At 41.6% G+C, this 17,081-nt stretch overlaps 2 protein-coding genes across 3 annotated transcripts in view; both read left to right on the plus strand.

The window, feature by feature from the left end:
• Window positions 1-5,380: 5,380 nt before the first annotated feature.
• The window catches only part of ths (thisbe), a 50,814-nt gene continuing 39,113 nt past the window's right edge, over window positions 5,381-17,081 (plus strand). Inside the window, exons 1-2 of one of the 2 annotated variants that reach the window (XM_043210623.2) lie at window positions 5,381-5,802; window positions 15,761-15,806. In XM_043210623.2, coding sequence (XP_043066558.1) covers window positions 5,801-5,802; window positions 15,761-15,806 — 48 coding nt within the window. In that variant the 5' untranslated portion in view covers window positions 5,381-5,800. Of the gene's footprint in view, window positions 5,803-8,505; window positions 8,547-15,760; window positions 15,807-17,081 lie in introns of those variants that run through there. The other variant, XM_070278278.1, reaches the window with a different exon arrangement.
• Window positions 14,146-14,780, plus strand: LOC108132843 (uncharacterized). The gene is made up of 3 exons (XM_043211079.1): window positions 14,146-14,191; window positions 14,248-14,564; window positions 14,619-14,780. The coding sequence occupies exons 1-3, from the start codon at window positions 14,146-14,148 to the stop codon at window positions 14,778-14,780; spliced, it is 525 nt and encodes a 174-aa protein (XP_043067014.1).

Consider the following 17,081-nt stretch of genomic DNA (forward strand, 5'->3'; position numbering starts at 1 on the left):
TACCTCTACTTCGGTCTTTGATTTTTTGATATAGCACTCTCTTTCTAACCAGCTATGTCTGTCTCTTTCGGTGTCTCTGTATCTGAGGACTGTCAAGTCATGCGGCGCGTTGTTTACGCGGCATAATGAGTTATTAGAAAACGTTTAATAATTTGCATAAATCAACAGGCCACGCTATAAACTTGTACAGAAAATATGAAAAATACAGATATAGCTAAGAGAAAAAAATTAAATACGCATAGTATTTGAAAAAAAAAACCACTAAGAGATATAATAGTTTCAAGGCGTTGATTTCAATACTCTAAGAAAATAATGAAGAGAAAAGGTTATAGGGAAAGTGGTTACCTTTTGAAGTTTTGACTTCGGAAATTTTTAAACTGTTTTCTAAAATATATAGAAGATTTTACAATATAAAAACTAGACCCATAGAAATTCTATTTCATAGAGTATATTCGATTACCGTCTACTTGATCTTGCTCCCAAGTTAATCAACGTTTTTGGCCATTTTTTTCTTCTGGGTTAAAAAAGTCTCTGACATTTTTGGTACGCGTTATTGCAAAATAAAAGCAAAATTTAATTTATAAAAAAATGAGTGGAGTAGCTGGCGGAATTTGTTGTGTAAATAAATAGCAAAGCGTTTTGTGTGCTGTCCATGATAAGTATCATAGCTCTGCGTACTTTTTTTTTTTTATTAATAATCGAGATTTGGGGGCAAAGTTTAATTTGGAATTATGAATAGAAAACAAAATCGGGTTTTGCTTACATTTTTTTTAGACAACTGTCAGATAAGATACGCAATTGGAATGTCTAATGACAGATTTCCAAGAAAGATAATGGCTTAAAAATTTCTGGGCATGGAAAATTATAAAAAAAAAGTATAAAAACCCGAATAGATTGTTATCAAACGTGTTTATCTTTGGCCATAAAACCAAACCCCAAAGACCACTTAAATATAGAAAGAATATTATTCTTTGTTTGCTCATAAATATATTATCTATTTTTAGCTACTGCAGTAAATTAAAAATAAGACAGCCTTGTACAAAAAATATAAATAGCTGGTTTTATTTAAATAAGTTTTTGAGTAATATTGGCTTTATATATTTATGGCTTGAAAACGAAAATTAAAAACATTTCATTGTTTATTTATCAATCATTAAATCGTCTCTCTGATAATTTCCTTTGTTTTTAAGGCTTTCTCTGGTTTTTAAGGAACTGCGGAATTCCAATGGCATTTCCATCGAATCTCATCTTTCCTTCGGCCAAGATAGGTTTTTAACAAGGTGCGATAAACAACAAATTAATGCTCTGGCACGATGACAGCCCCGCACAGTGAGCGCCAGAATTAAATTCCACATAGCACAACGGGCGCCTTGGGATCCTCCAGCTGGTCCACCTGGTGGTGTGGAGCCTGGAAAAAGGGTTTCTTCGACTTGTGTCGGGGAACAATTCATAATTGTCATTTATTTATTGCTCAGATATTGCGCGCTTGATTTTACGGGCGCTTATTAAAATGAATTTTTCAACACAGAGACACTGGGGAGTGAGCCTGGGTCTTGGCCATCTGATAGGCCATTTGATCGAAAGCTTCGATATGTGAGTATGCTATCATGCCCCATAACCTCTTACCACTACTAGTGTATTTTTATTACATCTGAGCGCCACCCGCTGCGCAGGCGTGTAACTTTTTTTTACGATTCTCTTTTCGCCGGTTGCTTTCGGCTCTTGTCCTTCGGTTTGCTTTGTCTTTTGTCTAGAGCGGGTGGCTATTGCTCTCCCTTTCACTCGGATTCTGTAGGCTTTCTCCCTCTGACAGGACACTGTAAGAAAATGTGGCGTCTCTACTTATCTGAGATCTGATCCTCCTGATCCTTAGCCTTAAATATTTCTTACAGTGTATACTATTTTGCAATTTGTTACTTGTGGCGTGTTCACACCATTAACGATAGCCCAAAGAGAAGCTGTTTTGTTCCATGGCGTTCAAATTAATAGGCGTCAGCCTGTAAGGATCTATGATTAATGAAGCGCGACTATCGCTGCCTTAATGCTGTCAATATATCACAATATGTGCAGCACAAAACACTGCGCTAACCGATTACCGCGACCCATGATCGCAGAAGGTGCCATTGTCAGGAATCGCATCCCGATGCGATTGGATTGCGTGTTCTTGGTGGACACATCGCGTGAGTAATCAGCCGCATGTGGGTAATGACGAAACGATCCCCCCCCCCCCTCTCTAAAGCCGTCCTTGATCCTGGCCAAAAAAAAAATTCATTAACTCGTCCAATGCCAACTGCTTGCCAGCTCACAGTGACTCTGCAACATGTTGCTCGGTTCATGCAACATTCAGTGCCTTGTCCAACTCAAACCTGTTGTTGTTTAACATGTGATTTTATTTTTGCCTATGTGTGTGTTTGGGAGATAGTATGGTGGTGTGCGTGGTGCATTTATCGCATGCGAGAGCTGAAAAACTGGGAGCATAATCAACCCCTATGCTTTGAAATTAACGTGGCCAGATCTCAAAGATGGAAATTTATTTAAAATTTAAGAATTATTATGAATATTTAATAAATGTTGCATAGAATTACTTTTTAGAAGTAGTTTAAAAATAAAGGATTTAAATAAAACCCCATCTAAGCCCATTTCAAAGCTTTAAATTCATAATATTATGCTTTATTTTATTACCCTCTTTTAAATTCAAATCGTAGAGCTTTTTATAGCTTTTCGTATCCTGTTGATGGTCTCATTATTTTCCCAAAACTAACCAAAAATGTTTACTGGTCAGTTGAAAATCATCCCTTTGGAAACGTTTTATCTCTCCTTTGCCAACCTAAGAGTAACTGTGGATATCGCATGCGATTTCACATGCATAGACCGTTATGCAGGTCGCAAATATATATCTCTCCGTTTCTCTGACTTTCTCTGTTTCTCGATTTTTGCTTCCGCAACATCTTAAAAAGAGTAAATTGGCCAAGAGAGGCTACAGGCTATAGCAGCGCTGTCGACTTCGCTGCCACAAAGCTTTCTCAACTGGCGGCGGCTCCTGTTGCAATCAAGTCGCTCTCATTGCGGTTGTTGTTGTTGTTGTTGTTGCTGCTGCTTCTGTTCTTCTTCTTCTTCTTCGTCTTATGCTTGTTATTAGCCTCAAGTGGTGAGCTCCCCACCGCCACCCCCATCCGCCTCGCGACTGCGGAAGGCAAACTGGCCGGTCTCAAAGTCTCTAGAGTATTTGTTCCAATAAGAAGAAAACCATTGCTCTGCTTCAGTCAACACCGCGGCGACTGTGGCAGAGGCAGCGACCGAGGCAGCGGCCGTAGCAGCGACATATCGGCCTGGTCGGCCAGTTTCGCATCGCAACATTTAGTTGGGTTCGCAACAACAAAACGTAACAAACCGCAAGAGTCGCGACTCGCAATCCGAATCGAAAATTCATTATATCCGTTATAAGCCTGTTCGAGTTTTAATTAATTAAAAATAAATAAACAATAACATAATAAATAAACAAACATAAAAATGATATTTAAAAAGTCATAAAATAAGATAACACATTCCAAAATGTATTAATTATGCCAATTTTTAATATACAAGCCATAAATATTTATTGCAGTGTGTGTGTGTGCGGGCTTAACACCTTGTTGGCCACCCTTTGAGGTTGCTTTTTTTTTGGGGTGATATTTCTACTGTGAAGTGGCCAAGAAAAACGTTTTTCCTTTTAAAGACTTTGTGTGTTCATTTGAGCCTTTTAAGCCGTTTAGGCAGGATCTCAAGGAACATTCGTAGACGAAAAACGAACCACCTTTTGGCTTAGTCCCCCCCTTCAAAGGACTTAACGTATGGGTTTCCCATTTTCGCCTTCCGGGGGATGGCCAAGTGATTCATAAATAGGTGGAAAAATATGAATACAGTAAAGCCTGGTTTTAGTGAACGGTATATATTTGGTTTTTTCTTAAAGATATTTTAAGAATTTTGAATCAAAAGGATCTTGTTCTCGATCACTTTAAGAATCTCTGACATTATCCTTAAAGCTTAGCTTTTGATTAGCTTGAAAGTAAGACTTTAGTTTTTAGAATTTCTCTTCGGCAGGACACACACGTGTTGTTGGCTTTCTCTTAGAAAGTAGTTTCTCTGTGCGCAGCGGCGCAACCAGGACTCTCTTACAATCAGGCCATTGCATGCGAGAATTGACATTCTCGCTCGCGAGTTCTCCCTTTCTCTCTAAAAGCGCAGCTTGGCAGTGCTGCTGCTGGTGCTTCCTCTTCCACGCATTTTTGACACTTGTGACATTTTTGACACACAAATCAATTGTTACGTGAATTTTCAGCGCGTCGTGCAGCAGCAGCAGTAGCAGCAGCAGCAGCAGTCACAGCACCAGAGGCACACAAAGTCGGGTGACTGCTCACAAAAAAAAAAATCGAAAAAAATTATCCAAATCAAAAGCAACAAAATCATATTTTTTGTTAACCGGAAACTAGTGTTGTTTTTCGCGTTAAGCCGCAATTGTTGCCTACTTTAGTGCGTTGCCCAAAGAGCCAAAGTGTGTGTGACATAATTTGGTGTAACGAGCGAGAACTTGAATTTAAAGATTCTAGCACATAGCTGGCTATAGTGTGACCTCAGAGTGCATAACACACCACTTTGAATACTAAAAGGCACTCCGCCACTGCCTTACCACCCCATCAAGCGACCGACCTACCTACCTACCTACCCACCGCCCACAACGCGCCCCTCTTTTTGGGGGCCTTCTTCTTTCTGCTGCAAATCGATTTCTGTTTCCGGCATTTTTCACGTGGCTGCTGCTGTCCCCCTTCACTGAGAGAAAAATATATGATTTTAACTAAATATTAAATTATTAGAAAATAGTTCTTTGAAGACCACTATAAGAGTTTTATATCATTTTTATTCTTATCCTTTTTTTCAATAGCAGTAGATTTTTTCTCAGTGCTCTATGTTGGTCTGTTTTCGTGCAGTTTTTGGCTTTTCGCTGCTGCTCTGCCATTCTGCCACTCTGGCGTTCTGGCCTAACGATTTTTCCCGCAAACAACACGGCGAAACGTGTCGGGCCCCAAAACCTAAGCTCAAGCCCAAAGTCAAACACAAACACAGGCCCCAAAGCCCCAAACCCCCTAAATCCAAAAAGGTTATAGTAGAGAGAACGAAGAGGACATTAAGGTGGCAGCCAGCATGGGCCGTAAATCGCAAATCGTAAACAGTCTTGTGCTGGGCCACAGCTGAAAGTAACAGTCAGCCTGGTTTATCGGAATCGTTTTTGATTTCCTGCTTTTGGCCTGTATTCCGTGTATTTCGTTTTTCCGAATTCCGTATTCCGTTTGCCGTATTTCGTGTGTGTGTGTATGAGTGTGTGTGTGTGCCATTCCATTCGCTACTTAGGGCTTTCCTCGTCGTGGCTTCATTTTCGGTTTCGGTTTCAGTTTCAGTCAGTCAGCTGCTGCTTTTCACGTGCCACGTGTCGTATGAGTAATATTTTCGGCTTCACTTTAATGCCAGCAGTTACAGCCCCAACCAGCACCAAATGAAAAAAAATGCTTAAAAAAAAGGGAAAAAACTATTTTAAAAGACTGTCCAACTGACATATATTAAATATTAATACCAATTACGGAATTCATTAAGTGCTTAAATCAAACGCAATTTCAAAGTGTTCAAAATTATCAATAATTATCACAAATAACAATAAAATAATCAAATAAATGTTCGCTTGGATTAAAATTTAACAAAGAAGCGTAGACGAAATACGAATGCAAATTAGATGCAAAATAAATGGGTAAAATGAGGTCAAGTAAATACGATGTAAGTATTGTCGAAAAAACGTAAATTTATTAATAGTTTTTAAGGTGAAATTCAAGTCTCTCCTCTTGAGTTGTTAAGAATTACAGATACTTTCGCTAACTCCCCGAAATTGGCCATCAATCTCGACCTTTCATTTCGACAATTACCAATTGAAGGTTATATGTACCTGGTTGGCCCACCTGGTCATCGGAGTGAGAGAGGGAACCAAATTTACATAATCACTTAACTCATGGCCCACATTTTAGGCGATTATCGGGCTGGATATTCAAGGGGGGGAGAAACAAAGGCAAAGACCCGGTCCAAAGGCAACGATCTGAACATAAATTAAGTGCAAAAACGGAAAAACGGACGAGCTGTCTGCCCTTAATCTTGAATTACAAATCGAGTGCAATTATCTGACGTCTGCAATGAGTCTCCCACCAACCTCCTGCCTCCAACCCACAATCGAGTTCTTGGTCCCCTTGGGGGCCTCTTAGCAATTTGTTTTCACACTTTACGATTTGCCCGGTCGGATCAATGTTTTCGATAAGCGTCGACAACTTTTCTTGGACTTTGCTGGACCGGGTTTTTGTCCGATTCTAGCCCGGGGGAACGGGCAATGGTTAGCTCCACTTTGCTTTTAGTTTTTTGCATGTGAATGGTTGGTGGGCCTTTCGGCTCTTGGGTGCTACTGTGTGCGCCTTTAAATTTCGCATTTAATTGATTTGTCAACACAACTTCGCTGGGCTTCCTGGGCCACTAAGCCGCTTATTGAGACACTGGTAGCCAGAGTTATGCCGGCATAAAATTTCCGACTTTAGTGCGAAATCGAAAGTCGAGAGCTGGCCAAGGGCCAGAATGGAGAGCGACTTCAAAGGCCCATCGGCGCATTACTAACTGCAATCATCAATCAAAACCCCCCAGCAGAATGTTGAAAGGATGGTGGGGGATCTTTGGTCACTCAATCGACACAAAAGTTGCAAGCTCATGTCTGCAAATGCTCCCTGATTCCCTGATTCCAATTCAGTGTCAGTCAGTATCCTGTGTGGGCGCTTTTTACGTGCCTGGACTCTTGATTCTCGATGGGATGCATTCTTCAGGGTAGTACAGTGGAAGTGTTTATGAAAAAATCTGGTTAAATCTTTTCATAATAAATATATCTCCAACAGTGTCTTATAACGACTCCATTGTCCCCCTGACACTTGGCGACATTCTTGAGTCTTTTTTTTATTTTTAGGTAGCGCCGTGCGGCCTCCCTGATTCTGAATTATGTTGTCATGTCCCCCTGACTCTTTGTTTTGGCTCCGTTTGGGCATTGTCTTTGTTGGCAGTGGCCTCTTTGCCTTTTTTGTGTCTTTCTGCAAAATGCGAACACGCGTCTGTAGCACGTGGGCGGAAAATGTCTGCCGCCGTTTGTGTCTTTTATAAATTTTCATATTAATTCCACTTTTTTGTTTTGTGGTGTGTTGATTTCGGCGAGCTCCGCCGGCTGTGCGGCGTTTATTAATTGTGTGCGAATGTTTGCACAATTTGTCAATATTATCGCACAAAACATGACCATTGGCAGTCGCCCCCGCCTCGACCTGGGAGCCCGCCCTGTCCTGCTACCAAAAATGTGTTTGGCTAAGTGATTTGTGATTTATGATTTCACTCGAATTTCGCCTGCATATTTAACGGGGATGTTGGAGTGGTTGCCACCCAACTATCTATCTATCTCATTCGTATTTTATGTATCTATCTCTGTCCAACTATCTATATCTGTATCTCGGTCTGGGGTTTTGGGCCGAGGTGGTGGGGGCCTGACTATTTGCTAATTCCCCAGCTCCGTCCCGGCCCGCCCCGCTCACGTCGCGCAATATGCTTTACGACTTTATAATGCTCGGCTAATTGGGTCAACCAACCTGGCCAGGAGGGCAGGAGGGGCAGGGGGCTAAACGAGGCCGGGGCCTGGGACGAGGGTGGTCTGGGACGGAGGAGGAGCCGACGCATGTTTCAAATGTTTGATAAACGCGTTGTGGCATTGCCTCCTGACACCACTCATACATATTAATGCCAAACCGTCGACTTGGCCTGGTAGCCATCTGGGTGTTGTTACAAACTTGGCTAAAAACATCAGACAGCGGGAGCAAGAACGGGAGCAGACACTGGAGCACCACCTGAGTTGTGTGGGAGTTCTTTTTTTTTTGTGTCTGAAGTAGAGGAAGTCCAAGTGATTGGTGGCTGCCGTCAAGGAATGTCAAGTCAGTTATTAACCATTTAGCCAGGCCAATTTATTTTTAAATTTAATTATCAATTATTTAGTAAACTACCTCAATTGCTGGTTACCAAAAATTAAATTTAAGCCAACATTGTTATCTAAAGTTTGTGCTCAATATTTCGATTACATTACCCAATCAATTTTGACAGTATTTTTGAGATATTTTTTAAGAGGCTTTGGAAACTACGTGTCTCGTTCAAAGGGGCGTCTACGTTGGGTCAACTTAATGGAAAGCGAAAACTCGACAATTTTCCACAACTGGCTATTTTTTTTTCTTCATACCACCACTACTCCTGCTAAGCCGCGAAAGTAAATAATCCAATTATCGCACACATGCGCGCCCATAGCATAAATAAAATCATTTGATAAGACAAGCCATAGGAGTCCGAAGACCACAGACTGAAGACTAAAGACCGGAGACCGGAGAGAGAAGACTGGAAGAGACCGAAGAGAGCTGCCGTGGCGGGGAAAATTGCATAAACATGTTTGGGAGCCGCTCACTGAGGAAGTAAGTCAGTCAGATGCAAAGTCGAGTCTTTGCATTTGAAATATGCTGCATTAATATGCCGATAAATATTTGCCAGCCATCCCCAGTACTTGGCACTCTCCGCTCCGCTCCTCACTAGTGGCCAACAACTCAATTAGATGGCAGACACTGAGGCTGAAATTAAATGGCATAAAATATTTCCACGAATGATCATCCGGCAATGCCGATTACGATCATGATCATGATCACAATGTGGCAGACTTGGTGCAACTTTGTCGCCTTTCGAGAGAGGAGTTTGTCTTGAAATGAATTTCAAGGGGTATATTGGGCATAAGAAAAGGGTATAGTTATAGTGGATATCCTCCAGGGTATCTATAAGTAGAATCCCATTGAAATGGCATGCCCCAATCCTTGGGCATTGTGTCAATGTCAGCAATGTCTTTGCAACTCACCATCTCCCCAGATAGCGTCTGCATGGCGTGTCAACAATTTGACAGACATTCATCAGCGTTCGCCACTTTGGAGAGCTGCCTGTGTCGCATACTCAATCAGATGGCGGAATCCGACGGATGCACTCCAAGCTGCAGTTGTGCAGATGGGGAGTTGTAGATGGATTCGCAGTTGTCACTTGTGTGGTGTGGCTTCGGCTTTGGCTTTTGTGCCGCGTGCGCATAATTGATTTTTTCTTGGCAAACCGCCACTTGTTCACTGGTCACCACTGGTCACTGCCTGCCTGCCTCGAGCCTTCTGTGTTATGTGTTCTGTGTTCTCCTGCTGTCGTTGTCATATTAATGTCAAAAAGATTGCACTTGATCATGAGTTGCGTGTTTGCCAATTTGTATGCCCAGCTCAGTTCAGTTTAGCTCAGCTCTGGCTCTTTTAAAAACGTGGGCTGCTCTTCAGGAGGATTCTTTTTAGATGAAGAATCATGGGAAAGCCAAGTGAAAGGAGTGAGGCGGAGATGCACTTGTTTGTGGGCGTTATTCCAACAGCATGGGAAAATATTTTCACAACTCTCTGCGCTTGACTGGTATTTGTAAATGGCCAGCCAACCAGCCGGCCAGTCAGTCAGCCATCCAGCCAGCCAGACGGGCGAACAAAAAAAAAAAGTAATATTGATAAATATAAACAAACAATTGGCAATATTTATTGATTAAATACCAAAAATACCTGGAGGGTCTAGACACTAACTAAAAATAAAACGTGCGTCAAGTATTTTATCGGGCGAGCGTTTTCACTTTACTTTATTTTGCATTCCACTGAGGGGGTATTACTGACCTAAGCTACCCAAATAATAAATGGGCATGAATCAACGATACTTGGGATTCCAGAGAATTAAGAATTGTGCCAGTAATTACCAGTTTAAATACTTGCTAAATGAAAGATACATTTTTTTTTTAGGCAGGCACTATCTTTCACGATGATGTGTTATCCCCCCTCTCCAGAGTCTGAGTTCAATTGCCATTTAATTACTTCATTAAACAACATTTCCATTAGATTTTGCACATGTTGAATGCAATTACTGGCAAAGCATTTAGACGCCAATAATTATTAGATATACTGTATGCCAGACACTCTCGGTTGTCGGGTAGAGAGACACCCCCGCAGATTGCATTGACATTGAACTGCATCTGTTCACAGTCCTAACTGTAAGTGCCAAGAATTGTTAAGATGCCATTGATTGCTCCACTCGACCCCTCGATTACATGGCTCTTGGCACTCACTTTATTAAATGACACTCCTCCCAGTGGCGTTCATGATGTGGATGACTTGCTGGGGTTGGGAATTGAATGGTTTTGGTTTTTACGATCTGGGAATCGTTTGAGGTTGGCAAAAAATGCCATTTAATAGTCGTAATCACATGTTTATCTTAAAGTAGTTTTCAATTAAGAACGGATATGTCCGATAGTTGCATTTTCACTTTCAAGACAAGACCCGTTGAAAAGCTCATTTCCCTAGATATTCTACAACCGACTTGCTAAACGGGTTTCCACTCTGATCATGCCATTAACCCGCCGATGTAATCCATACGCGGTGCAACATATTATTCAATTCAATCGAACTGTTGCATAAATCTTGACCAGCACTCTCGCCGCTGAGTTGAGCTCCACAGCCAGCCTCGGGTAATTCGTCAGGAACTGGCTGGGGCTTGTCATTATGTCAAGTTCGTTGAGCAGCCAACTAAACTAGACTTGTAATCAGAAACAGCACTAATGCTATGGAGCTCCATCCTCATTACCATTGCCACAACTTAGTAGTTGGTGGCTCATAAAAATGGCAATCACATTTCATGCCATGCTCGCCCCAATGTAAATCGGACATAATACTGCGCATTTTCGATTCGACTCGATCGTTGACCGATCTCTAGTGTGGGTGCCCCTGGGGAATAGACATATAGCTATAGTATTTGTGTGAAAAAGGGCTAAGCCAGAGACCGGAGGTTTGAGGCGGTTTTAGCCTCGTGATCCGTCAGATAACACGCAGTTTCCCCGGAAATCTGTTTGCACTCGACTTGATCGATTATTTATAGTGGGTGTGTGTGTGTTTAGATATTAGAACTCCTTGAATTCCCAATAAGGCCAGACGGATCAGAATTCGCTTGAAATTTTCCCCCCTTTCGAGGTCTGGGAACTTCCCCAGTTTGATGTACATATTTGGGTTAAAAGTTCAAGCCTACGACAGGTTTGCTCAAGGTTGGAAAAATTCATTTGAATTTAGAGAGTAGTCACTGCCAAACTGTTTACCCAACAGCTCCTTCCTGTGTCCTCCTTCCGATTCTGGGTTGAACTGGTTCAGCATTATCTTTCGCTGGAAAAAAACCACACCCTGGCATAAAGTTAATTAAAAGCTTTCAACGCCTTTGACATTTGCCGCTAATGTCGCTCCCGTTGCTGGGTTGCCGGTGTCCTTGTGCGTAAAGTCAAATGGAGTTTTCCACAATTAATTCACCCCAGCTAGCCAACCAGTCAGCCTGGCTGGCAGGCTGGTCGTTCTGACAATTAAGAAATTCCTACCTGTTCAATAATTTTTATCACATACATTTTTTATCGCAAATATCACAACTTCATCAGCAATCAATGCGGCCAGCAGCCAAGCAGCAGCAACGAGCAACTACCATTGCAACTGCCACAAGAGGCGGGCTGGCTGGCAGACAATTAGCCATAAAATTAGCTGCAAGTTGGTCCAAGGAATGTGATGTCGATGGCCAAGGCGCTTGGCGGTGGCAAATTGAAAACAATTTTAGATATTTGCATATAAATGCAACCTGAGAAGCTGCCAACCGGCAGCTGCAATATCTTGTCTCACTGTGGGTCCCACAAACTATTCACTGAAATCCCAAAAAAAACACTATATATCTTAAAACTCTATATAGGACTTGACTGTAGAAAATGGTAATGTGGTCATTTAAGACCCTTATTTTTAATCAATTTCCATTTTATTGATTCCACTGTGCAAGACCGTAAAGTTTATCGGGATTGCAGTTACCATCATATAGTTAAACATGGCGTGTTCCCCGACTGTGGTCAGTACTAAACGGATAGCGATAGGCTTTTATCAACTCAAGAATATAAATATTGATACAGTCCGAGTGTACTTGGCAACAATTAAAGTAGCCTCTAATGGGGGCAGCCCCTCGCCAAGATCAACCATTATGTCCACGTGTTCCACCATAAAATTCCAAACACCAGCATATGGGAGAGTACTTGCGAACACTTGCGAATGCTGTTTAACAAAAAAAAAATATATATATATATCCACAAAAGTTCAAACTACATTTCACGCCTAATTTCATCTGACAACAACATCGGCGAAAAGTTGGGGAATATTTTTACACATTTTCTTGCTGTTATTTGCCGAGGGAGCTGTATTTTGTGGCGGGGCGCTCTGTGGTGGCTGCTGTGTTAATTCGAGACATAATTGCAAGCTCGCCAGGATGGGAGCCACGCCGGGGAGGGGGAGTGCTACTTTCGGGGGGCGACAGGAGGCGGGAGGCCCAGGGGACAGCTTCGCCGACTGGTTATGACAGCAATGACAGCTGCGACGGCAGCGGCAGCGTCGGCATTTGAATAATTTGCAATTAAACGCTCCACGCGGCTCAGCAATTAAGCCAGGAGCCAGGCAGCGGCGGGGGGAAGTAAAAGAGTTGGTACTGAGAAAAAAAATTATAGTAATAATAGTAACGTATTTTATCTATGGGCTACTTGCACTCGACCCATTCCGATAGGGATAACGTTTCCGATTTTAATCCGATCCTTAAAAAAAAACCTTGATCCATTTGTAGTTCAATTCCCTATCATTCTGCATCAAAATCCCAAAACAAAATTTTCGATCGATATTTTTTAAATTTTTCTGGGGGTACCCCTTGTGAAATCCGGATTTTCATATATAGTCCCTTCAGTTGTCCATATCTTTCCCAATATTTATCAGATCCTTAAAAGGAATACCTTGATCGATTTGTAGTTCGATTCCCCATCGTTCTACATCAAAATCTCAAAACAAAATTTTCGATCGATATTTTTCAAATTTTTGTGGGGGTACCCCTTGGGAAATCCATTATTTTCATGTATAGCCCTTATAATTTGGGCGAATCTTAAGCAATTCCTATCCGATCCTTGAAAGCTATACCTTAAACAATTTGTATTTTAATTGTGCATCACTTTGCTGAAAAACCTATGACCTAGATGCTCGATACACTTTTTCCAACATGACGTATGATCAAGGAAGACAACTTTTAATGGATATAGCCCCCATTTTTTTATGGATTCCCTAAGTTTATTTCATCAAAGTGTATTTGGGGGAGTAGAAAATGGCACAAAAAAAAAGCATTTCCCCCTGGCCAAAATTAAGAGACCACATGACGTATGCGTAATATTTGAATCTGCTTTGGAAGCAGGCTGGTCGACTTTTGAACGGGTTTATCTGGTAGCCACAGGAGTTGCGATGAGAACGAATCCAAATGTCCACGTCCATCAGCTGTCCGGAGCTGCTGAAAGTTGATGGCCCACGATGAAGACAGCGGACCGGTCAAAACCAACACCCAACTGTGTTTCCAATTAAACGCCGCTTAGCCAAACAACGCGGCCAGCAGGCCGACCACCGACCACCGACCACTGACCACCGAACTCTGAACAACAAACAACAAACAACATGTGGCGTGCCGCAACTTTCAGTTTATTTTACGGTTAGCTCGCACGTTAGCCACCGCACTGAACTTGAATCTTTATGTGGTAGACAGATCGGTACCGAAAGCACCAAATGCCCCACAAGATCCAGATCAGAGAGCTGTGTGATTTGGACAGAGTGTGATACGGACTGACAGACTGACTAATTGATGGCCAGCTGATTGATTGAATGATGGATTGTTGATTGATTTATGGCCCAACGTGGGGTGTCTGAAGTGCGCGTAGTTATCCACCTGAACTGGATTATGGAGAGCATGGATTGTAGGGAGCTAGTCTTCATTCATGATTCAGCTTACATTGTTGTGAATAATATTTTCCGATTGATTTGATTTGCCAAAACTGCCCATTAGGTTCTTACTCGAGCCTGACTAACGAGCTACGAATTCAGCGACCTCAATTCTTTCAGAATTAGTTCAGAAATATTTATTCGCCGGAGAATGCTGCTGCTGCTTTTGCTGTTTCTTCTCATTTGTCAGTCCTACAGTGAGTAATGGTTTTCCGGCTTCAACTGGGTTAAGGTATTTCCTTTCTTTTCGAAGCTTTGCGGAGTAGATTCACCAACGTCAGTGTCGAGTGCAGCTTCGAGTTCTGTTCGAGCACCAGGGGATGGCTGACCCCCAAGGGAGAGGTCAACATGGACATTCACCTGAATCGCACCCTCAGGAACGGACTCCGTACCACCATTACCCTGATGCAACTGCCAGATATCGCCACCAATCGCTACCAGACCTTGTTTAGCTACGATTTTGACACCTGCAAGACCCTGAGGGAACTCATGCAGGCCAGCCTCATGAAGGTCTGGCTGAGGAACGTCTTTAAGTACGGCAACCTGGCAGACAAGTGTCCCATTAAGCCAGTATGTACTACACTGATTAGAGGGATACATTTTCTTTAAAAATTTTCCCTTTAGGACAGCTTTACTATCCGAAACTTTGTGCTGGAGAACAGCAGCATTCCGGCGTATCTGCCTACGGGATTCTATCGCCTTCACGACACAAATTATTACGGAAAGCCCAAGGGCAGACATCGGCGGCTGGTGGCCACTTTTATATTGGACATAAAGTTCTATTAAATTGGAAATGGAAAATTGGAAAAACGACTTCAAGTGGGTCACGAGTTGGCAAACTTTCAGGGCTTTCCTTGGGAATGAGTGTAGGAAATCGCAAGGATTTCGCAAGTAACCCACTCACCGTTCAAGGTTTCTCTTGACAGCCTCATTTTGGGTCGGTCTATATCCCTCTCTGAGGGGGCAGGTCTTTAACTAATTGCATAATAAATTTGTGCAAATTTATGGTGCGACTCCTGCCACTGTCCTTGCTCATTTGTGATGTCAAAAAGTCGCTCAATCTCAATAATTTACGGGTAATTGCCAGCTCAGGTATTCGCAATGCCCTACATAATATTGGATTGTCATAAATGTGTTTTTGGTGTGGGTTGGGTTTTGGTTTGTGGTTTCAATTATCAGCCTGGAACTGCATTTAAGATCCAGGGAAATTTTGCAAGCTTAAATTTATTTTTTAAAAGGAATTTCCAGGTTTAAATAATACGATTAGTAACCGGATGTTACTTTGATAATAAATTTGGAGCTACATTACCTATTTTTGACAAAGCAATTAGTGTTTTTATAATCGTTTTGAAGCTTAAGCTTGAGGGGCTTCCCAAGATAAATATGAGATTTTATTTTTGGCAGAAACAACTAGAGTTCAAGTCGCGATAAATCTTTAACTAAAATAAACCTCTTTAAATTATGTAGTTGATGTTCTGAGCAAACCCATATGGGATGCTTCGGAATATAAATCTTGAAGAGTGCCTCATTTTGAACTGGTAAACTTTTAGCCATCATAATTCCCGTGGCTTAATAAATCTTATAAACAAACTTGACAGTAAACTTAATTGGAATGTGGGAAATCCTGTCTTGGAAACAAATTAGTTTTTAAAATATGTTTCTGAGTCAGACACATTATGGAGTAATGCATTATTGGAGTATTTTATGCATTATAGGAATTTTAATTTTTAAAAAATTCTAAGCACTGTGTTTGATTTATTTTTCAGGTTACCACAGCTTACGGTCTATGCCAAGATTATTTACCTCCTGATGGTAAGTAGTTCTATAACTTGCGAAGGGATGACACAATCCCAGCTTAGTCATTTGGAGATCCTTGAGTGTCTGGCAGGTTCATCACACTCGTGCTCGTTCAATGCAACAGTTTCGATAAACTTATTTAGATATTTGCACCGACAACCACAACGGCAACGTCAAACACAGAACGGGAAGGGGAAGTCAAATATTGGTATGGAGTGCCCTTCAGGGCAAGTATTGACGCGTGTGCAAATATTCGATAATACTATTAAATGTGTTTTATTTATGGTTATATCATACTCATCGCCCGAAGAGAGCAACAAACTTGTCAGTCAGACAGTACCCAGCCCAGCCCTTGTATATCAGCCAACGCCCATTCGAAACTATGCCAAATATTTTATCAAAATATGAGAAATGGGAAATGCCCCCCACAGAAAGGAGGAAGAATCAGTCTCCTCAATCGATTGTCGTTTGGCGTTATCAGTGGTGATTGAAAAAATATTTACCAAAAAGAGAGAAAATAATAATAAACGGCCAACTACAATGGAAATGTCGAGTAAATAATTATAAAATGCCAACAACCGAACCGCTAATTAAATTATACTGTTCTCCGTTTCTTACACGTTTCTCCTGCTATTTGTTTTTTTTTTTTGGTCTTGTCGGTGTTGCTGCCACCGGCGTTGTTGCTGGATTTTTTTTTTTTTACACTTTTAATTTATTTGGCAATCAATTTGAAGTATGGCCCATGGCCCATGGCGGGATGTCCCCATCTCCGGCTCCGGCTCGGTTTGGCTTGTTAATGTGCCGAAATAAATAACTGAAATATCTTGAATTCCAGAGGCGTGAAACGACCCAAGTCTTCGCCAAGTTCCGTTTGCCGCAATTTTTCACCTTAACCGTCTGCCTGTCCTCCACATTTTTTTTATGCAGTCAGCGACTATTTACTTATTTGTTCTAAATGAACAACAAAATTATATATTTCTCATTTTTTTCTTTTTTTGCAAATAATTTTGGCATGAGTTGACGCAAGGCTCGACGCGAGGTTTCGAGTTGATTGAATTGTTTGACGCTTCAAGTATTTTTTATATTTATATTTTGCTGCTCACAAGTATTTCTCATGCCCTAGGCATCTGAGAGATCTCTGCCACCACCTGAACCTCTTCATAAATTCGCGTAACGCATTCACCTCTACTCGAATATGCAAAGTGTAAACTCGAAAAAATTCCACTCGTAATGATGGAGAAGATTGAATTCCAGTTTTAGTGCCTACTTACTTGAGGGATATAATTATGT

Source organism: Drosophila bipectinata, chromosome 2R, assembly GCF_030179905.1.
Source record: "Drosophila bipectinata strain 14024-0381.07 chromosome 2R, DbipHiC1v2, whole genome shotgun sequence".
Taxonomy (NCBI): domain Eukaryota; kingdom Metazoa; phylum Arthropoda; class Insecta; order Diptera; family Drosophilidae; genus Drosophila; species Drosophila bipectinata.

What these genes read in the sequence shown, in the direction of transcription:
- LOC108132843 (XM_043211079.1), top strand. Translation starts at nt 14,146, where the DNA reads ATGCTGCTGCTGCTTTTGCTGTTTCTTCTCATTTGTCAGTCCTACA. An exon ending in TCTCATTTGTCAGTCCTACA is followed by an intron (nt 14,192 to 14,247) that starts GTGAGTAATGGT and finishes TTCTTTTCGAAG; the next exon opens with CTTTGCGGAGTAGATTCACC. An exon ending in ACAAGTGTCCCATTAAGCCA is followed by an intron (nt 14,565 to 14,618) that starts GTATGTACTACA and finishes TTTTCCCTTTAG; the next exon opens with GACAGCTTTACTATCCGAAA.